Source organism: Agelaius phoeniceus, chromosome 16 (assembly GCF_051311805.1).
Source record: "Agelaius phoeniceus isolate bAgePho1 chromosome 16, bAgePho1.hap1, whole genome shotgun sequence".
Taxonomy (NCBI): domain Eukaryota; kingdom Metazoa; phylum Chordata; class Aves; order Passeriformes; family Icteridae; genus Agelaius; species Agelaius phoeniceus.
This window is the reverse complement of record NC_135280.1, coordinates 6,658,384-6,680,198: the sequence shown is the minus strand read 5'-3', so window position 1 is coordinate 6,680,198 and position 21,815 is coordinate 6,658,384. Positions and strand designations below refer to the sequence as shown.

The following is a 21,815-nucleotide window of genomic DNA, read 5'->3' as shown; positions in this document are numbered from 1 at the left end:
GCATGTTCTCTTCTGCCATTTACAAGCTTGGATTTTACGAATGCAGGGAGCTGTTCTCATGCTGGGCAGGATTTTCTGGCAGATAGCTGATTCTTGGGAGTTTGTTTTCTGTCTAGGAATTCACAGCACTCTCATTTGAAGCTCACATGGGGGTCTCTGTTTGAGGGGCAATGGGAGCAGACCTGATGGTACAGAGTGGTTGAAATGTCTGGGTTTTACCCCCCAGGGGTGGATTTAATTTCAGCCATACTCTGGGACTGCAGGGTATCCAAGGAAAGGCATCTTGCTCACACAAACCCATATTAATGGGGCACTTCAGACTGTTGAGAAGAGCATAATTTTTATAATTTTACAGGATTTTGAAGTACCCACTGAGTAGTAGGAGAATTCAGCAGTGAGCTCACTAAAAAGTTTTTTTTTTTTTTTCAGACAGAGAATGAGGAAAATGTACTGATCTGCTTAAGAATAATTATTGAATTGCACAAACAGTTCCGACCAGCAATCACTCAAGAAGTAAGTCATAACTCTTGTTACACAGTATAAAACTTGCTGCCATGCTCTTCAGAATTGCTGTTTTGTTCAAGTGGGTTGATTGGTTTGTTTTGCTGTTGTCCTTTTATGTTGTCTGACCTGTTGTTGTAACCATGTGTTTAGTATTTTTCCCTTTTTTTAATATTAAAGTGATTTTTTTAAAAAGAGAATTGCATAATGCTAGCACTCCTGGGGGAAAAAACCAAACTGTTAAACTTTAGTTGTACTTGGTTTAAATGTTTGTCTAAGGAATAAAATTCCCACACAAAGGAAGAGAATTGATGCCCTTTTAGTTTGTAAAGGAAAATCCTGAAAAAGGAATTTACTCTGACTGACTTCCCCCTGCCTCCTCTCTTCTCTCCTGTGACTCATCAAGGGTAATTTGCAAGTTTGCATTGTTATTCTCTTGCTTTTTGCCTTAATTTTCTCTTGGGAAGACTTAGTTGTTTCATAGTTATTATACCTAACAATACTTTATTGGAACTATGTAAAGATAAGTAGATCAGATTCTTTCCAAGTGAAATTTGAATTAATACTAACAAAGCAGAAGGAGGTAGGAGAACACTTTCAGATTATTTTCAGTTATCATGAAAAATGCGCTGTACTGAGTGGAGTTTTATATATTTGTACTGTTAATACAGAGATTCTAGAATTGTGGTTTTAAAATTCATTTAAAAAGTTTCTTTATGGTAACTGACTTCTTCCTTCCTAGATTCATCATTTTTTGGACTTTGTGAAACAGATTTACAAGGAACTTCCAAAAGTAGTGGTAAGCTTTTTATTTCTTAAATCACCCTTGCTATAGTCAGAAAACTAGCTTTAATTTCTCAATTTTATCTCTAAAAGATACTGACATAATTATTTTGCATCTAATGATGCAAAGTAAATATAGTTTTAGTGAATCCATTTATCAATACTATGTCTAAAAATGGAGACGTTTAGATTTTGCTTTGGAAGCACCTTGTGTTTCTGGCACACTGTTAGTGGTAGGAGAAGATGGAGGTGAGCTGGAGTTCTGCAGCAGGGGGAGGTTGGCTGCAGTGGTCTCCCAATGCCCAAGTGTGTCTGGTTTTGAGGGAAGGGTGAGCTGGAGTTCTGCAGCAGGGGGAGGCTGGCTGCAGTGGTCTCCAGGTGCCCAAGTGTGTCTGTTCTTGAGGGAAGGGTGAGCTGGAGTTCTGCAGCAGGGGGAGGTTGGCTGCAGTGGTCTCCCAGTGCCCAAATGTGCCTGTTTTTGAGGGAAGGGTGAGCTGGAGTTCTGCAGCAGGGGGAGGCTGGCTGCAGTGGTCTCTGGGTGCCCAAATGTGTCTGTTCTTGAGGGAAGGGTGAGCTGGAGTTCTGCAGCAGGGGGAGGCTGGCTGCAGTGGTCTCCCAGTGCCCAAATGTGTCTGTGTTTGAGGGAAGGGTGAGCTGGAGTTCTGCAGCAGGGGGAGGCTGGCTGCAGTGGTCTCCAGGTGCCCACATGTGGCTGTTTTTGAGGGAAGGGTGAGCTGGAGTTCTGCAGCAGGGGGAGGTTGGCTGCAGTGGTCTCCAGGTGCCCACATGTGGCTGTTTTTGAGGGAAGGGTGAGCTGGAGTTCTGCAGCAGGGGGAGGCTGGCTGCAGTGGTCTCCAGGTGCCCAAATGTGCCTGTTTTTGAGGGAAGGGTGAGCTGGAGTTCTGCAGCAGGGGGAGGCTGGCTGCAGTGGTCTCCAGGTGCTCAAGTGTGTCTGTTTTTGAGGGAAGGGTGAGGTCCTGAAGGGAGGCTCCAGTCTGATCCTCCCTCCCTGATACAGAGTAACTCTTGGGATGTTTTCCTTTAGCTCCGCCTTGGCTGGGGGACCTTTTCTGCTCTGTGCAGAGGGGGGGGAGGTTGCAGGGTGTGTGTCTGCCCTGGGGAAGATGCTGCAGTGCAAACATCACTGCAGAGAGGAGAAAATGCTCCAGGGGAGGGTTGTATGGAGAGTTCTGAGGAGATGGATGGCCTTTTGACTGTTACTGGCATTGTGATATTTTTCTTCTGCTCTTTGCTTGTAGAATCGGTACTTTGAGAACCCTCAGGTGATTCCAGAGAACACTGTTCCCACTCCTGAGATGGTTGGCATGATTACAACCATTGTGGTGAAGGTGAACCCTGAGCGAGAGGACAGTGAAACGAGGACAGTGAGTTTTCTGTTCTGACTGCTCTTAGCTGGGGGACTCTGTAGCACAGGACCACAGATCATAAGGCCAGGCAAAAATAGCAGACTTTCTTTTTGCTTGTTTTTCCTATCAAAACTTTTCTGTAGAAGCTGATTGAAACTTTCCAGGTATTTTCTATGCAGCTGTAATTACAGGATTTTTTTTAATGTAATACCCGATGCTTTTTTGTTTTAAAAATGTTATTGTTAAATATAGTGCTACTAAAATGGGCAGTTTCTGTAAAAACGTGTTTTACATACTCTTTTGAATTAATAATTAGACTGTTTATAAAGCATGTATTCTTTCTTTCAGCATTCAATAATTCCCAGAGGATCTTTATCACTAAAAGTCTTGGCTGAGCTACCTATTATTGTTGTTCTCATGTATCAGGTTAGTACACTTCAGTATTTTGCATGTAAATACTTCATTATTGAATGGCTCATGTAACTTCTGTTGGCTATCATATTAGTAAAAATGAATGTGATATACTTTTGAAATTAAAATATCATCTAAAAATAAAGCTGGTGAGATGTCTTAATTTTTTTTTGTGATTATCTCTCCAGTAATTTGACTGCAAGTGTGACTTGTGAATTCTCTAATAATACTTTCTTTTTTTAAGCTCTACAAACTGAACATTCATAATGTAGTAGCTGAATTTGTGCCCTTGATTATGAACACTATTATAATACAAGTTTCAGCTCAAGCAAGGTAAGAGCATTTAACAGTATTTTGATGATATTTGAGATAAACTACTTAAACCTGTCACTCAGTATTGCTCAAAATATTTTTGTCTTCTATCTTGTGATTTTTTGATTCTAGTCTTATGCTTTTAATCTTAAAAGTAGCAATGATTATTTGACTAAAAATTACCAAGTTTCTGTAGGTGAAGTAATTGTCATTATATCTCATTGGTAAAGTCCATAGTTGTGCAGTATGTGCCAGTTTATTTGATAATGAGTAAGTATAATAAAAAATTATGATTTGATCATTTTTTTAAAATAGAGCTTCTGACAAAAATCTACATTGTCACAAACAGTGGTGAAGACCCTGAGAGTGTGGACATTTGTCATTGTTTAATCTTCTTCCATGCCATCAGTGATGGATCTGTGCTCTTCAAGGTGTAGCTTGCATGAAGCCTTGTGATGTTGCAGGGATAGGCACTGCTTCTCCTGCCTCAGAGAGGGATGTTTCTGAAGAGCAGCAAGGGGTGCTGGTCAGGGCAGTGGGAGCAAGATCTCTGCCTCTCCCTGTCTGCCTGGATGACCTGGTTACGTGGTTGGAGCTTGAGAGAGACAGACAAGTCTGTGGGAGGGAATATTGCCTGGAGAAAAATTGGCCCCGGTTAGGGGAGCTGAGCCAAATGTGTGCTGCCTTGTATTGGCTTGGCTTTCTGTAGGAAGGTGCTGCTGGGAATTTGAATGGCAGAGGGCTTGTTGAAAATGGGCTCTTTCAGAGAGATTGTATTCTTTTAAGGAGCAAGAAATTCACTACAAGATGATGTAATTTGAAGCTTCACTGAATTTTCTGAGTGAAGGTACTGAAGGGGAGGAGCAAAATTGTAACCGCTGTTCCCTTTAATTTCAGACAACATAAACTTTATAACAAGGAGTTGTATGCTGATTTCATCGCTGCTCAGATTAAAACATTGTCTTTTTTGGCTTACATTATCAGAATTTACCAGGTAGGATGAATTTTTAAAACTTTGGTACTTAATGCATCAGGTTTTGAGTTGCTTTATGTCAGGCAAGTGACCTGCATGACTGCAATGCATCAGGAGCTGGAGATGGGGGCATTTGTGTGGAATATCTGGAGGTGGAGCTGTGCTTGGTTATCCTTTCAAAAGTATCCTCATGTGAATACAAAGTAAAAATATGCCATTCCCCCTCCCTGGGCATTTATGGAATGACTATTGTAGTTTAGTTTTAGGATTAGATTTTGCAAAAGAAACTAGTGAATTTTAGTGGAGTGCTATTTTGCAAATGTAACATAAACCCTAAGAATAGAACGTTGTAGTAGTTGTACTCACGTTACTCTTTTTTTATTGAAGGAATTAGTGGCTAAATATTCTCAGCAAATGGTAAAAGGCATGCTGCAGCTACTTTCCAATTGTCCAGCTGAAACAGCACACCTCAGGAAGGAGCTCCTGATTGCTGCTAAGCACATCCTGACAACAGACCTGAGGAGCCGTATGTAGCACTCTCTACAAGTGTACCTGTAAACTGGGAAGATTTCTGCTATTGCTGTCAATTCTAGAAGCATATTACTTATTTGTATTGGACTATCACAAGGTGCCAGGCCAAACAGAATTGTTGTGCAGGGTTGCCTCATTTGTCATTTCCAGTAACTCATTAGTTATATACAAAAAGCTTTTCAAAGTTGTAAATAACCTGAGCACTTTTTTTCTCTTTGCAAATATAATTGGCTTTGAGTGGGTACTGCAGTGTTACTCAAGGGGCAAGTGTCAGTGGAGTAGACAGTCACAAGAGATTGTTTAAAAACTTCCTTGTAAATGGCACTGCCTTTTAGAAGCTTCAGGAATTAATTTGTGGATAAAATCACTTTCTAACTTCAGATTTAAATACTGAAGTTAAGTGGTCTCATGCTTAACTATCTTACTTTGATTATTTCCTTTGCCAGTTGTTGTGTATGGCTTTTTAATTTTTTTGTTTTTTAAATTCTAGAGTTTATTCCATGCATGGACAAGCTGTTTGATGAATCTATACTGATTGGCTCTGGATACACTGCCCGGGAGACGCTGAGGTATGAGAAAGTTGAGAGTAATGATCTGAGTGCCTGCCAGGGCTGCTTGAAAATCATTAATATTTGCAGCAGCTTCTGTATAGGGTCCTAAATCTTTGCTTCAAATAACCAATTTTACTAGATTGTTTTATTGGCAGAGCTTCTGCTGCTGTAATGGTGGCTTTTGTTTAACACTGATGGCACAGCATAGTAATGTGAGTGTCAGGACAAAATAAGAAAAATGGGTGAATGAAGATGATTTCAGTTTTTTGAATTGTGGAGGACAACAAAAACAGGGAAACCAACTCTGTATCTGCCCAATATTTCACGAAACACCCTAAGTCTGATATGCAGTGTAAAATCTGAATGAGATTTAAACTGTTTTGTCAATGAATGCTTTAAAACTTACTTGTTTGCAATTGAAGAAGTAAATGGAGAGAATACCTAACTTTCTGTGTCTTCAATAGTCTAAATTTTAGTCTAAATTTTAGGTGAGCTTGCTGACCAAATTAGTATCTGGACTAGGAGAATTACTTCTTTTTCTTTAAGTATCAAGTGTACCTTACTGACAACATGTATTAGATTTAGAAGTATTTTCTCTGCTAGAATAATTTATGATTAATTATGAAACATTACCAGCACTGCTCAAAATGTGGCTAACATGCATGTTAACTGCATGTAGATGAAAATATGTGGTGGGATGTTCTGCAGTGAAGGAAGAAAGATCAGAGAGGCAATACCAGAGTTGTGGGATAGATTGATGCATCATGGGTTAAATTGCACAGCTTAAAATTTCCTCATGTGACTGAAAAGGCCTTGTGAGCTCTGGGTTTGCATATGGAAATAGAAAACTTGCATTGAGAAATTTGTAAGTACCTTCAGGCAGTATTTATTTGTTTAGTGAAATTAGGAAACTTTTTAGTTGTGCTCAGTGTGTTTTCCTCATTCCTTGTTTTGGCTGTAGACCCCTTGCATACAGCACCCTGGCAGACCTGGTCCATCACGTCCGGCAGCATTTGCCTCTCAATGACCTCTCCCTGGCTGTCCAGCTGTTTGCCAAGAACATTGATGATGAATCCTTGCCAAGCAGTATCCAGACCATGTCTTGCAAGCTCCTGCTAAATTTGGTAGACTGTATCCGGTCTAAAAGTGAACAGGAAAATGGAAATGGTAGAGACATCCTTATGAGAATGCTGGAGGTATTGATTTGTTTAAAGCATTTGATAATTGCTTGGATATCCTGTTTTGTAGTATGTTGTCAATCACATTTCACTTTCTCCTTTCTTCAGAAATGAGAATATGTAGGAGCAGCCTGTGTACTGTATTTCACTTCAGTGCTTCAGAGGAGGGCTCTTTAAATGCTCTGCAGCTGGGATAATATCTCAAGTGTAGTGGAGATGCTTTGTCAACTCAGCTTCATTCAGTGGGTAGTTTCAAAGCAGGAAATTGAATGCCTGTTTTAAGTAGCTTGGGTTTTTTTAAAAAATAATTTTATTTCTAATTTTAGTTATAATTTTTTTTTGTTGTGTAGGAATATGCAAGAATTGTATTTTTTAATGCCTTATGGTTATGGGTGTGCTTTTTGGTGTGGTTTCTTTTTTAAGCCCTGAAAGAGGATCTTCACATAGGTCCTTGGCATGGCACAATACAATCTGTACAATTAGAAATATCTGCTCTTTGAAGACCTAATGATCCTTTTTAAGAATCTTTATTAGGAGTTTTTTTCAATATTTTTGAGAATCAAGGGTGCACTACTTGTTTGAAGAAGGCAAACTAGTTTATTGATACACTTAAAACTGTTTGCTGTCATTTGAATGACTTCAAAAATAGCTGAAAGTTTTATTGATCTCACTATGCTGATTTGAAATATCTGTACTATTAAATTCAGGATGGTTTTTGAAGAAGCAACTTATTTCTTTTTCTTTCCCCCTCCTCTCTGCTGTTTGATCTGCCCCTCCTCCTTTGCCTTAGGTGTTTGTTCTGAAGTTCCACACCATAGCACGCTACCAGCTCTCTGTCATTTTTAAGAAGTGCAAGCCCCAGTCTGAGCTCGGGGCAGCTGAAGCCGCCTTACCTGGAGTGCCCACAGCAGCAAATGCAGCCCCTGTTCCTGTCCCATCTCCTGCCCCAGCCACTCCTGTGGCCCCTGCACCTGTACCTGTCTTTGAAAAACAAGGGGAGAAAGAAAAAGAAGACAAGCAGACATTTCAGGTCACGGATTGCCGGAGCTTAGTGAAAACTTTGGTCTGTGGGGTCAAGACGATCACGTGGGGCATCACCTCGTGCAAAGCTCCTGGTGGTAAAACTGCATATTTAATTGCATTTATCTCTCATAATTCTACAGAAAAAGCCTCTCTAGAATGAAAGCAAATAGTATTTTTAATGCTGAACTATCTTCTTCTTCTTTCAGAAGCACAATTCATTCCTAATAAGCAGTTGCAACCTAAGGAGACTCAAATCTATATAAAACTGGTAAAATATGCAATGCAAGCATTAGATATTTATCAGGTATGTAACCTGCCCACATAGCACTTCTATTTGTACAGTTACTGTATGTTAGATCTTTTAATAAAGATTTATTTGTTAGCTAAAACACAGATTATACACATAGTATATTTTCACTAAGTCTTTAATTGGGACCACAACTGTTGAGAAATGCTCATTATGAAGAATTAATTTCAAAAGTGAATTTCAACCTACTTAGTATTTGCAAGCAACAGGTTTTTTTCTCAACAGCCATTTTTGTCTGTTCATGCAGGCAGGTCAGACTGGAAGTAATAGTCTTTCATGTAGTGAAGTAAGTCTTTCCATGAAAGAGATAGTTTAGCTAACAGTTGAAGCATTCACATGTCTGTGTTTGTCTTCTGTAGTTACACAAAGTATTAATGAAATGTAAATGTGTTTGGTTGGGTATTAAGTAATTTGTAAGTACACTGATATTTCCTACTGTTGTTTTTCTCTATTTCTAACTTCCTAGTTTTAAAATATGTTCTGAAAGTGCTCAGTTTTAGTATTTTTAGTATTTTTGTCATGGTTGGCTCCTGTGCCCAACTTCTACTTGTGTGGGGCATGCATGTAAAACCCATAAAGTCTTGGTTACTTTCAAAAGCTGTTTTAAGAATGATGGGGAATAAGCTACTCAAATTCTGTAAGCAGTGTATGTGTTTTCTCAATTGCTGTAGGTGCAAATAGCAGGAAATGGACAGACATATGTTCGAGTAGCAAACTGTCAGACAGTCAGGATGAAAGAGGAAAAGGAGGTTCTGGAGCATTTTGCTGGTGTGTTCACGATGATGAACCCTTTAACTTTTAAAGAAATCTTTCAAACTACTGTTCCTTACATGGTGGAGAGGATCTCTAAAAACTATGCTCTTCAGGTATGTTGCTGTTTACTTTTTAAATTAATGAACAGCATGTAGGAAAGAGCTTATGTCTTGAGGTACATATGACTGATGTAGAATTATAAATAATATTGAAATTAGCACGTGAGATTTGAAGCAGTCTCTATAAAGAATAGTCTATGAAAATAATTTAAAAATGGATTTTCAAAAAACCTTACCTAAGTGATTCAATACAAACACGAACAATTCAGTTTAGAAGATATGAATGGACTTCATTCTTGAAAAGTACTGAACTTTATGGACTTGTTTTGTTCAGCTTGTTGTGCTAATGTTCTGCTGTTTTACAGAATGCAACTCCTATAACATCCATTTAAAATTTAACCTGACACTTCAATATTAAGCTACATACATTGTTGTTTTCCACTGAGGACAAACAGAATCACTTGGGTAGCAGTGGAGATGGGGAGAGAAATTTATTTTAGGGTTTTTTTTTAATGGATAGTGCATTTATCCTTTTGTTCTTTTTATTACAGCTGTAATAAGTTCTTTGTGGTTTCCTTTTATAGATTGTTGCCAATTCTTTCTTGGCAAACCCTACTACCTCTGCTCTCTTTGCAACCATTTTGGTGGAGTATCTTCTGGATCGTCTGCCAGAAATGGGCTCTAATGTGGAACTCTCCAATCTGTATCTCAAGCTGTTCAAGTTAGTCTTTGGCTCAGTTTCACTATTTGCAGCTGAAAATGAGCAAATGCTGAAGGTAAAGGTCATTTCTTTTAAAAATAAGTCTGCTTTAAAAACAGCACTCTTAAGAGTTTTGCACAGTAACATTTGAGAGTCATTTAATGTTTGAAGCACTATTTGTGACACATTTCCATTTTTTTCCTAATTCCAAGTACATTGTCTTGTTTATAAGAGATGCTTTCTGTGAATATTTTCTTTATATATGAAACTATGGAATGATGTACTAATTCTGAGTATAAATGGCTGATACATGACTATGGTCTGTGATTGCCATAAGCCCATGTAACTTCATGGTCAGGACATGCATAAATTCTTGCACATTTTCTCTTTGTTTCTGTATTAACTTAAGAATTTTGCTTAGATTGAAATCACTTTTTTGAGTGTTGGTGAATCTTGTTCACTCATGTCATATTCAGTGACATGTACCTCTTGAGTTAGATTTTTCTATGCTCTTGGGAAGTCTGGGCTTAAGGAATGCTATTCTTTCTACTGACAACATATTATGTATTCCATGGATCTATTTATGTTGATGAGATCATCTCATTATTCAGTGAATTTAGAAATGCTGAGCTTGTAGCAAGAGTGCACTTTCCTCATAAAAGCAGCAGCTGCCTGTATCTAGAAAAGACATTAAGAATTTAATGGAACACTGATTGTTCTCTCATACTTTCTCTTTGTTTTTCTTCCTTGTACTTTATACCAAACAAAATTTCTGATACAGGTAACTGTAGAACAGAGTGGGGATTACCAATTTCCCAGAATCTTTGAAAACTAATACTAATAGAAAGCAATATTCATATAATCTTGCTATAATTCTTGCAGTTTGTCATCGGAATCAAGGTCATTTGGATTTTATAAGATGGTGATGAAGTTTAAAGAGTGTAATTTACTACCTTCACAGTTTCATGCTTCTGTTACTTTTTTTTGTTTCTGTAGGATGAATGGTAGGGGTCTTGGGCAGACAATGTAATTGAATGATGAAGGCTGTTTGCAGCATTTGCATAGCAATGTAGAAAGCTTTTTAGATGTTAATAATATCCAGACACGTTGCTGTTTGTCTCTAGTCCATGAGATTACTGGTATTCATCAACTATTTTTACTAAATCTTGTTAGGTGTTCATGTCCTCTGCTCTAGAAAGGCCACTAGTTCCATAGCCCCTTTTACTTGAGAGAGTTTGCTTTCAAAATGAAATTTTAGCATTAACAACTAATGATGAAATTAGATCAGGGGTAAATTAATATTGTTAAGTGTCCTCTCTTTTCATTCTGACACCTCTGATTTCTGCTCCCCATTCCCAAGTGCTTGAGAGGAAATATTTTTTCATTGTGTCAGATTTGCAGAATCTCACGCTGAACTCTTGTACAGTACGATGATGACAAAATTGGTATTTTATTAATCTTCAAGCTTTATTTTCTTTATAGCCACATTTGCACAAGATTGTGAACAGCTCTATGGAACTTGCACAGACTGCCAAAGAGCCCTATAACTATTTCCTGCTGCTCAGAGCACTGTTCAGATCTATTGGAGGAGGCAGTCATGATCTGTTATACCAAGAATTCTTGCCGCTGTTACCAAACTTACTGCAAGGTAGAACAACACCTTCTTTCCCTGCCCCAGCTTCTGATTTTTTTATGTGAATAGTAGTAATAAAGTTATGTTATGTAGTTGAAAACCTCTCAAAACTAAAGCCCTACCCCTGATAAGTAGCTTCTGATTTTGAGTTTAGTGATTGATTAAAATACATTGAATGTGCTTATTTTCATTTACTATCAGCTGCTTCAGGCTCCATAGTTTTGGCTGCTTCACAATTTCTGCTGCTTGTTTTTCTTCTTTTCATTGTGGGGCTGTTGGGGTTTTCTTGTTTGTTTCTTTTACCCATTGCAAAAAACCCCAAAAAAGTAACTTTGTTTGCATAAAGCATTTGGGGGATAAGTGAGTAGGTGAGGCAATGCTGCCAGGCCACCACTGGTTTTGTGGGGAGAACATGGCAGTGAAGCTTGGGCTGTTCTGCAGTTGAGGGCATGTGTGTGCACCTGTGAGGGCATGATAAATAGAAATTCAAGTAGTGCCAGACTGCAAAAAGAAATGTAAATAACAATCAGTTTGATTAATTGAGCATTTATGCTTGTAAGAGCTGTGTTCAGAAATACTGAGGGTGAGCAAGGAAATTTGGAGAGCTACTTAAACCTAAGGACAAGGTAATCAGAGCTGTTCCAGGACTGTAGACTGGTTCAGAGCTACAGCTGTAGGGACAGTTTTTATTGTAGTTAGCAAATATATATGTTATCAATAAATCATTATGTAAAATTTATGCCAGTAGATTTTTGGAATATGTGAAATATTTATGGGGAGAAAAATCACTTGCGGAGTGTGCTTAGTCTGTATGGGGCAATTAATGCACTTGAACTCGCTGAATGTTTCTTTTCAGGATTCAAAATATTCTTTAAAAAGTTCTGTATGGGTTTATTTTTTATTGTTACAAGGCTGAGGTTTGAGTCAAATTATCTTTTTTTCTTTTCTATTTGCTGTATTCAAATGCTGCCTTGTTGATTCTAATATTAAACTTTAAAGTATGTATAGATGCCTTTTCTTCTATATGTGTGTACATAAAAAAGCATTCACTGCTTGACATCCTTAGATGTAAGTTAGAATAATGAATGGTAATAATATTTTGTAAATCCATTATTTACAGAGCTGTAAGCTCTACAGTGTTTAGAAACATCAGATTCTCTTGAATTGAGGACATAGCAATTTTGAACAGCAAACTGTGGACTTTTTTCCTGTGAGTGTATAACTTATCCATAACTTTCAGGACTTAATATGTTGCAAAGTGGCCTTCACAAACAGCACATGAAAGACTTGTTTGTGGAGCTCTGCCTCACTGTGCCCGTTCGTCTGAGCTCGCTGCTGCCTTATCTGCCAATGCTCATGGACCCCTTGGTGTCAGCCCTCAATGGATCCCAGACCCTGGTTAGCCAGGGCTTAAGAACTCTGGAATTGTGTGTGGATAACTTGCAGCCTGACTTTCTGTATGACCACATTCAGCCGGTTCGAGCTGAGCTCATGCAGGTAAATGTGTTGTTTCCTGTTAGACCACAAGAGGTCACTGATTTGCTGAATAATATCAGAAATTTGTGTGAAGCTTTGGTTACAAAAACTTGAAAAATCTGTCATCAGACCCGTACCAGTCTGATGTGAGTGTAGAAGGATAGTTGGTGTTGTGCTGTTAAGCTGAAAACTCTGAAAACTTAAAAGGGAATGAATTGTTTCTCCTATATACTTTGTTAAATGGTTGCATTCTATTTACTTTTTTTTGCTTCTGTATTTCAAAACCAGCTCTGAGCTTAACTCAGTTTAGCCTTAATTGGCCTGCTTTTTTAATTAACAATGTTGTTTAATATTCATCATAAACATGAAACTACACTCCAAGATAGCAAAGATTTTCTAGCTGATGACAGTAGTCTAATCTAAAACTGCATTTAAGACAACCTTGTTACAAAGCACTTGGGCTGTTGTGAACTGAGACTGCTGATATTCAACTTTGATAAGAAACTTATTCAGGGTCAGTGACCCAAATACAAGAATAAAGTGTTTTCCATGACTTTTTTTTTTACATTACAACTTGAAAAATGTTGGAGTAAGATTTTTTTTTTTTTGACATGAACAATGTTGAGGTAAGCCTGGCCTGTCCATGTACCTTAAACCCCCAGGCTTTGTGGAGAACCCTGCGCAATCCTGCTGACAGCATCTCCCACGTGGCTTATCGTGTGCTTGGGAAGTTTGGTGGAAGTAACAGGAAGATGTTGAAGGAATCACAGAAACTACAATATGTGGTCACAGAAATCCAAGGACCCAGTATCACAATTGAATTTTCAGACTGTAAAGCATCCATTCAGCTCCCAATGGAAAAGGTAAGGGCTTAAGTTACTTTCAGTGCTGAGAAACTGACTTAAAAATACCTATCTGGAAGTTCTTTCTTGATTTCTTCTATAAACTGTGTAAGATTTCACCCCCAAAATAACAGATGTAGGCATGCTGTACTGCTCTTACAAAGTGATTGCAGTATGGGCTAAACTGCCCCAAATAAATGTTTTCACAGAATGGGTAAGGTTGGAACTTCTGGTATATTGCTTAGGTTAGGAGCAGGATCCTCATGGAAAAGTCCCTGTTTGCTTTTTGAAATGTATCAAAACTTTACTGTAGAATTCTTCAGTGGTGATTGTTCTCATGACTCCAGTGATTTGGTTTTGTTTGCTGTCTCTAGAAGCACTTTGTACTGTACTGGCTTTCATCTGGCAGTCACGGTGTATCACAAGTGCTTGGTTCTCACTAATTACAGCAATCTGATATCTGAGAGCCAAGCTGGATTCTGAGATAATTTGGTCTGTAGAGTTTTAATACTTACCTTTTCAATTAGACTTTCATAAGTAGATACCATCTGAATGTAGTAAGCAATTTTCTTCACAGGCAGCTGGCTCTCTGGCTCCATCCAGCCAACAGGCTTAAAAATAGCTTGGAAAAGTGATTCTTAAAATGCAGATTTACTGATTTCTCCACTGTACTGAAGCTGATGAATTGAATACATATAAATACTGTAGTTGCTGACATTTACCTGTCCTGCTAGGTTTAATTCAAACTAAATTTTCCAAAGGATTTTGGCATCTAACATTGATATGGAACAATCTGCAGTTGCTCAGTGTTGACCATGAAAGTTTTATCTGCTGAAGACTTTGTATCTATGAAAAGGAAATGTCAAAGTACAAAGAAAAAAAAAGGTGGAATAAATTGAAAACAAGAAATCCTTGTTTTCTTTTAGTGCCCTGGTAGACTTTTGTGGTCTGTTCAAAACTTATTTTTTTTTTCATTGAGATGCTGTGATAAAAACTTGGGATGATAAGTTAAGTAAGTGGAAATACCAAGGAAAGAAAATGCCCAGTTTGTAGCAGGGGCTTTTTCTGCATAAACTTATTAAACATGGATGGTTAGATTTTACTTGCAATTGATAATTTCTTTTTTCATGCATTCCAGAACAATTTTTACTTTTTTTTTTACTTAATGCCCATCTCGTTTATCTTCCTGTCTTTTGTGGAGAAGGATAGAAATTAGGCAGTTGTGCTTTTATGTATTATCTCTACATATAAGCACAAAATAGAAATTTCCCAAAGAGATGTAATCCCCCTTTTTAATCATCCTCATGTCTTAAAAGATTGATTTGAATTATTCTCAAATGTATTAAATCTTGCAAATAAGAGTACTATTTCCATTAAATAACTGGTGTTCAGAAGTTGCTTAAAGGGACGTTTCATCATGCATGGAAAGGTACCTTTCATACATGGATATAAATGCATTGTATACTTGCAGTATAAAGGGATTTGATGCAACGATTATTGCTGAAGGGAAGACAAGGAAATTTTGTTTTTGGGAAAGGGGAGGGACATAGTGAAGGTTTATTTCACTCATAGCTTGAAATGCTTTCTGACCATGGAGGTAAATGTATCTGCCATGGAAAAATCTATATATGTTTCATATGTACAAAAGCTCAGAAAATAGCATGGTGTTTTCAAGCCACGCTCTCAGGCCCTCTCTGCATTTCCTAACTTGCACACTCCAAACTGTGCCTACTTTGAAAGCTACTTTTAATATATATTAATGATACCATTCCCTTGATTAATGACCTTATGGTAAATGCCAAGAGTAAGAAGTGTGGGGGTTCTCTTGTTCCATTGCAGGCAATCGAGACGGCCCTGGACTGTCTGAAGAGCGCCAACACGGAGCCCTATTACCGCAGGCAGGCCTGGGAGGTCATCAAGTGCTTCCTGGTGGCCATGATGAGCCTGGATGATAACAAACATGCATTGTACCAGCTCCTTGCACACCCCAAGTATGACAATTCTTTAAACGTAAATGTGTATGTAAAATTCATGGTGTCTTTGGAGCAATCTAGTTTAGAGACAGTGATTAGTCTGTGCAATTCATGGGGTTTTTGGCTGCTGGTGAAAAGGAGTTTTGTTAGCATGTTTTTTAATGCCAGTGACATGTTAATGTTTCATAGTTTAATTTTCTTCCCCTAATTACAATCCTGTGTATAATCTATTACATATGATCAATATGATTAATTTTAGTTTCATTTATTTAAATAATTGGAATATTCTGGTGCTTAATTGTATTTTAGAGATTAATTTAGATTGTGACATTTTGTATGTACATCTAAGCTTTTACTAAAGTGAAAGACAAAATTCAGTTTCATTTAGTGACTAAGCTATAGCATAGTCACGCGCAGCCTCTGTTTATCTTGGTGTGGGAGCCTTTTATTAGAGTTTTTCTTACATGTTTTGCAATTTTAGTAATTGATATTTCACGAGTTTATTGCTTTTAGACAACCTTAACATCTTTGCCCAAGAAGTGTGGGCTGACTTTGACTCTTGCAATGTAATAAGCGTACCTAAAGAGCATAGTAGCTTTCACAGTTTGGGCTTGTTAGACTTGACATAAATATAGCTTTGCAATGAATAAGTTTTGTTGGGCAACGATTTGATAAAAAATGTTTCAATCATTCAAGATTAAAATCAAATGTCATTTTAAAAAAGGCAACAATGTCAAAATATTGAAAATGACATTCTGTAATTGAGTTGCAGTGTGATGCCTGTATACCTATTATTGTATATACGTGGCTTCTTCTGAACCACTGGCTTTAAATGTTCCTGATGAAATTGAGCTACCACTGGCTTTAAATGTTCCTGATGAAATTGGGCTATCCATCATGCTGGAGACCAGTGGCTGACAAAATTAGTTCGTGCTGAGCGGACTGGTCTAACTCTATCAAAATGAGGGGAAAACAGGAGGTGGAGGAGGAGTTGCATATGGAGAGCAAACTTTGAATGAACTTTGAGCTGGGGGGTCCTGCAGTTCAGGGTTCTGTTGAACACAACCGTGTGTTCCAGCTTCACAGAGAAGTCCATCCCCAGCGTGATCATCTCGCACCGCTACAAGGCCCAGGACACGCCGGCCCGCAAGACCTTCGAGCAGGCCCTGACCGGGGCCTTCATGTCGGCCGTCATCAAGGACCTGCGGCCCAGCGCCCTGCCCTTCGTGGCCAGCCTCATCCGCCACTACACCATGGTGGCCGTGGCTCAGCAGTGCGGTGAGTGAGGAGACACAGCTCTGGGAGTGCAGGGCAGCTGGGCACAGCTGAGTGCTTGTACACACAGTGCAGTGAGTGAGGGCACACAGCTCTGGGAGTGCAGGGGAGCTGGGCACACCTCAGTGCTGTTACACACAGTGCAGTGAGTGAGGGCACACAGCTCTGGGAGTGCAGGGGAGCTGGGCACAGCTCAGTGCTGTTACACACAGTGCGGTGAGTGAGGAGACACAGCTCTGGGAGTGCAGGGCAGCTGGGCACAGCTCAGTGCTGTTACACACAGTGCAGTGAGTGAGGGCACACAGCTCTGGGAGTGCAGGGGAGCTGGGCACACCTCAGTGCTGTTACACACAGTGCAGTGAGTGAGGGCACACAGCTCTGGGAGTGCAGGGGAGCTGGGCACAGCTCAGTGCTTGTACACACAGTGCAGTGAGTGAGGGCACACAGCTCTGGGGCTCCAGGGGAGCTGGGCACAGCTCAGTGCTGTTACACAGCTCAGTGTGGTGAGTGAGGGCACACAGCTCTGGGAGTTCAGGGCAGCTGGGCACAGCTCAGTGCTTGTACACACAGTGCAGTGAGGGGGGGCACACAGCTCTGGGGCTCCAGGGCAGCTGGGCACAGCTCAGTGCTGTTACACACAGTGCAGTGAGTGAGGGCACACAGCTCTGGGAGTGCAGGGCAGCTGGGCACACCTCAGTGCTGTTACACACAGTGCAGTGAGTGGGGGCACACAGCTCTGGGGCTCCAGGGCAGCTGGGCACAGCTCAGTGCTGTTACACACAGTGCAGTGAGTGAGGGCACACAGCTCTGGGAGTGCAGGGGAGCTGGGCACAGCTCAGTGCTTGTACACACAGTGCAGTGAGTGAGGGCACACAGCTCTGGGAGTGCAGGGGAGCTGGGCACAGCTCAGTGCTTGTACACACAGTGCAGTGAGTGAGGGCACACAGCTCTGGGGCTCCAGGGCAGCTGGGCACAGCTGAGTGCTTTTACACACTAAAATCACAATATTGCACTTGCTTCTGGGTAGCTGCACTGGATTTTTGTTTGACGGTAGAATTATGTTTTAATTCTTTAGAGCAGTGGGAATTATTAAACAAATTTTAGAAAGCAATCAGTCACCTAATAATGCTCTGTAAATGCTACAGCAGTGAAATAACTGCAGCATGGAACAGCTTATACAGTTCCAGAGCATTTGTGTAACTTGATACAGTACTATTTGCAGATGGTCTTTAATTCGTTTGTTTCCAGTTGTGGTTTTGAAGGACCTTGAGGGGAACTAAGTAAATGTTGGAGCATTGCAGTGTCTTATATCCAAGAAGAAAACTTTTTGTTTGGGCTGTATGACAAGTAATTTGGTAAAAGCATATTATGAGCACATCACTCTTCATTGTCACATTAATGTAACTGGGATTTTTATGACTCCTCAGTTTTAATTAATCTTCTTGCAGTGCATATTCTAGTGCATAGAAGAAGATAGTAGATGTAATCTTTTTTTCTTCTAGGAGTGAAGGATGCCTTACAATCCATTTATATGCAAATAGGCACAGGGCTTACTGGTTTTGCCATCAGCTAGTCCAAGGAGTGGTAAAATCTAATTAAAAGACTATTCATATTGAAATATCCATTGTTTTATCTTTATTTCCCCTCCCCCCTATTCCCTGTTACAAATTCCAGGTCCTTTCTTGCTGCAGTGCTATCAGGTTGGGAGCCAGCCTAGCACAGCCATGTTTCACAGTGAAGAAAATGGGTCCAAAGGCATGGATCCCTTGGTGCTTATTGATGCCATAGCCATCTGCATGGCATATGAGGAGAAGGAGCTCTGCAAAATAGGAGAGGTGGCCCTAGCAGTGATATTTGATGTTGCAAGCATCATCTTGGGCTCAAAGGAAAGGGTAAGATTTTTATAAGTGTATGGAAATGATTGAGTTTCAGCCAATGCCATTTTGCTTCTAAAATTCTGGAGGCTACCAGTAAGCTGAGAAAAGGAAACTGATCAATTTCTTTGTTTCCAGGCTTGTCAGCTTCCCTTGTTTTCATACATTGTGGAACGTCTGTGTGCTTGCTGCTATGAACAAGCTTGGTATGCTAAACTAGGAGGTGTTGTGTCCATTAAATTTCTTATGGAACGGCTGCCACTGATCTGGGTCCTCCAGAACCAGCAGACTTTCCTGAAGGCACTTCTCTTTGTTATGATGGACCTAACTGGAGAGGTATGTAATGAATGAATTTCATCAAATAGTATGGGGAGAATTTGTGGCCTTAAATTCACACAGATTAAACTCTTAGTAATCCTGATTTTGCTGAACTTCAGAATGCATTTCACCTGCAAAAGTTAGTGAATTCTAGTAATTTTAACTTAAACCAAGATCTGAAGTTAGGAATGAGGTCAGATTTTTCCACATAACTTTGCTGAAGTTTTTGAGATTACACTTACTGCTTTTAGACTAGAAATGTACAGGGCACATGTAGATCATAAAAGAACACAGATTCACTGTCACTTACCACAGAATCACTAAGCTTAGTTGGAAATCAGAATCACAGGATTCATCAAAATCAAATTCTAAGTTGATGAGTAATGTGTAGATTTGTCATCTTTGTTCTGTATTTAGCTGATAAAAATGATCTCTGATGCCTCAGGTTTCCAATGGAGCAGTTGCTATGGCAAAGACCACATTAGAACAGCTCTTGATTAGATGTGCAACTCCTTTAAAAGATGAAGAAAAAACAGAAGAAATCCTTGCAGCACAGGAAAAGTCTTTCCATCATGTCACACATGACCTTGTTCGAGAAGTGACCTCTCCAAACTCCACTGTGAGAAAACAAGCCATGCATTCCCTGCAGGTGCTTGCACAGGTCACTGGCAAAAGTGTCACAGTCATCATGGAGCCACACAAAGAGGTAAGCAGAAATATTTACTGAACCAGAGCTTAAAGTTGTTTTCCAGTTTGGACTTGCAGAAATGCTTTCTTGGTATGTTTTTGCACACTAATGAATTAAGTTCATGGTGCTTTGATGGCATATGTTTGTCATTTGCTAACTTTTGTTGTTCAAACGTACACAATACAGAGATTCATACAGGCTCTGCCTGACTCTTAGCCAGTAGTTTTACTGTCTTCAGGTTGATTTACTTCCTTAAATTATGGGCTGCTCATCCTGCCACCAATCAGACATAGGCTAAGCCATATAGACACTACATTTTCACACTCAGTTTTGTTATTCTCTAAATATGTGGCATTATTGCTATGCCTTTCCCTATCCAGAAAGAGACTATAAAATTCAAAGCTGGTTGAAATAACTTTTGGCTGGATACTCCTTAAAACTGATATTGTTTAGTCTTTTGGAAGATAATTGAATGCACATAAGTCTTAAGGGCCATGACAATATTCCAGATTGTGCTGAGATTCCCTAATTGATATCTTACTTTGCTGAGGCTGTTTAATGAGGAACGTGAAAAGTTGATGTAATGAAAAAAAGTTACACAAATTTTCTTGGTTTTCTGATGTTTTAGGAGCTTAAAATATTCCTGGTTTTTGACTGTTTGAAATGCCTCAGTCTATGAATTTCTTTGTTGTTCATGATGTTGTGTGAAGTTATTTAATATCATTGATCTGTTCACAGAGAATATGTATTAATTACAGCTACTCCACTCTTTTGTGAACTGACTGTGAATCAAAGTAATTCAGAGAATTACTTTTCCTCTAGCTTAATTTCTTCTCCAGACACATCTGGAGCCACAGTAGAAAATGGATAGAAACCTAGAGCCATGACTAATGGTGTTTTCTCAGTGGCTGGTCTGTGGGGTCATTTCAATGGCTGCTAATTCAGTAATCTAAATTCCATCACGTAGGTCCTCCAGGACATGGTTCCTCCTAAAAAGCATTTGCTGCGGCACCAACCTGCAAACGCCCAGATTGGACTGATGGAGGGAAATACATTTTGCACAACCCTGCAGCCCAGATTGTTTACAATGGATCTGAATGTTGTGGAACACAAGGTTTTCTACACAGAGGTACTTGGTTTTTGTGTTCTCATCTTTGAATGTAGATGCTTCTATATGATGGCATCAGTACTTTCATTGTTAAAAATACATATTTTTCTTTGTGCATTTTAAACTTTGACTGAAATGCAAGAATTTCCCTTTTGAAACATCAGGTGAATTCTGCTTTGCCTGCAGCAGTCAATGCAGAAGATCCTCTGCTTTTGAGTTAAGACAAAAAAAATGCTGTAGATAAAAAGCTGTCTGTAAAGGTGGGGGTGGGATAGTGGTGTTTTAAATGTGAGTAGCAATATTAAAATGATTGTTTATTTTTTCCTAGTTACTGAATTTGTGTGAGGCTGAAGATGCTGCCCTAATGAAACTACCTTGCTACAAAAGTCTTCCATCACTTGTACCTCTTCGAATTGCAGCCTTAAGTAAGTAAAACCTCCTAAATAAGGCTTGATGCAGTTAAATGTCCTTGTGAGCAATGGGCAGTCTGCTTCCTGAGATCAGCAGAAAACCTGGGCACTGGAAGACTGATGACTGCTCTCCTGAGGTTACAGTTTAATGGAGAGAATAATGGGAAAGTATTGCTGCCTTCTTAATCACTAGAATTCAGTTTTCTGAAAGGAACCCAAAATATTTTAAGATTAATTATGTTATAAAGCATTAGGAAAACTATAGAATGTTAATAGAATTCTCATTTTTTACTGTTTTATGATGCCTGTTGATTTTGGCAATGCTTACAGTACTTTAGTTGTCTGCAATTTGAGATGACATAAAAAGAAACTATAAGAGAAGCAGTGTAGAATTAGGGTTTATTTTCTCCTCTCCTTTGAAATTGAGTTAACAAAGAGAACAAATTTACTTTGATATTTGCAGATGCTCTAGCTGCCTGCAATTACTTGCCTCAGTCAAGAGAGAAAATCATTGCTGCACTTTTCAAGGCACTGAATTCAACAAATAACGAGCTGCAGGAGGCAGGAGAAGCATGCATGAGAAAGGTGACTGTATTTAAACAACATTCCTTTTGAGATCATTGTTCTCTCTGCTTTACTTCCTTGGTACAAGACTTCTTGGGAAAGTTCTCTACAGGAAATATTGTTGCTCTGTTCAGTTTCTGTTAGTGATGCTGATAAAAGTTTGTGTCAGATGTGTTTGTTTGGGATTTGAACTTTGCCATAAAGA

General features: G+C 39.2%; 1 protein-coding gene across 3 annotated transcripts in view; it reads left to right on the top strand.

The window, feature by feature from the left end:
- Positions 1 to 21,815, top strand: part of TRRAP (transformation/transcription domain associated protein) — a 77,035-nt gene that overhangs the window by 3,412 nt on the left and 51,808 nt on the right. For 2 of the 3 annotated variants that reach the window (XM_054643509.2, XM_077186646.1), the window contains 24 exons: positions 430 to 513; positions 1,244 to 1,300; positions 2,544 to 2,669; positions 3,000 to 3,077; positions 3,307 to 3,395; positions 4,272 to 4,368; positions 4,735 to 4,873; positions 5,369 to 5,447; positions 6,391 to 6,625; positions 7,398 to 7,725; positions 7,837 to 7,934; positions 8,609 to 8,803; positions 9,334 to 9,525; positions 10,932 to 11,097; positions 12,323 to 12,579; positions 13,221 to 13,421; positions 15,240 to 15,418; positions 16,452 to 16,651; positions 18,323 to 18,540; positions 18,661 to 18,858; positions 19,286 to 19,546; positions 20,496 to 20,657; positions 20,965 to 21,061; positions 21,510 to 21,631. In XM_054643509.2, the coding sequence (XP_054499484.1) occupies positions 430 to 513; positions 1,244 to 1,300; positions 2,544 to 2,669; positions 3,000 to 3,077; positions 3,307 to 3,395; positions 4,272 to 4,368; positions 4,735 to 4,873; positions 5,369 to 5,447; positions 6,391 to 6,625; positions 7,398 to 7,725; positions 7,837 to 7,934; positions 8,609 to 8,803; positions 9,334 to 9,525; positions 10,932 to 11,097; positions 12,323 to 12,579; positions 13,221 to 13,421; positions 15,240 to 15,418; positions 16,452 to 16,651; positions 18,323 to 18,540; positions 18,661 to 18,858; positions 19,286 to 19,546; positions 20,496 to 20,657; positions 20,965 to 21,061; positions 21,510 to 21,631 (3,858 nt within the window). The remainder of the gene's footprint in view (positions 1 to 429; positions 514 to 1,243; positions 1,301 to 2,543; positions 2,670 to 2,999; positions 3,078 to 3,306; positions 3,396 to 4,271; positions 4,369 to 4,734; positions 4,874 to 5,368; positions 5,448 to 6,390; positions 6,626 to 7,397; positions 7,726 to 7,836; positions 7,935 to 8,608; positions 8,804 to 9,333; positions 9,526 to 10,931; positions 11,098 to 12,322; positions 12,580 to 13,220; positions 13,422 to 15,239; positions 15,419 to 16,451; positions 16,652 to 18,322; positions 18,541 to 18,660; positions 18,859 to 19,285; positions 19,547 to 20,495; positions 20,658 to 20,964; positions 21,062 to 21,509; positions 21,632 to 21,815) is intronic. The other variant, XM_077186647.1, reaches the window with a different exon arrangement.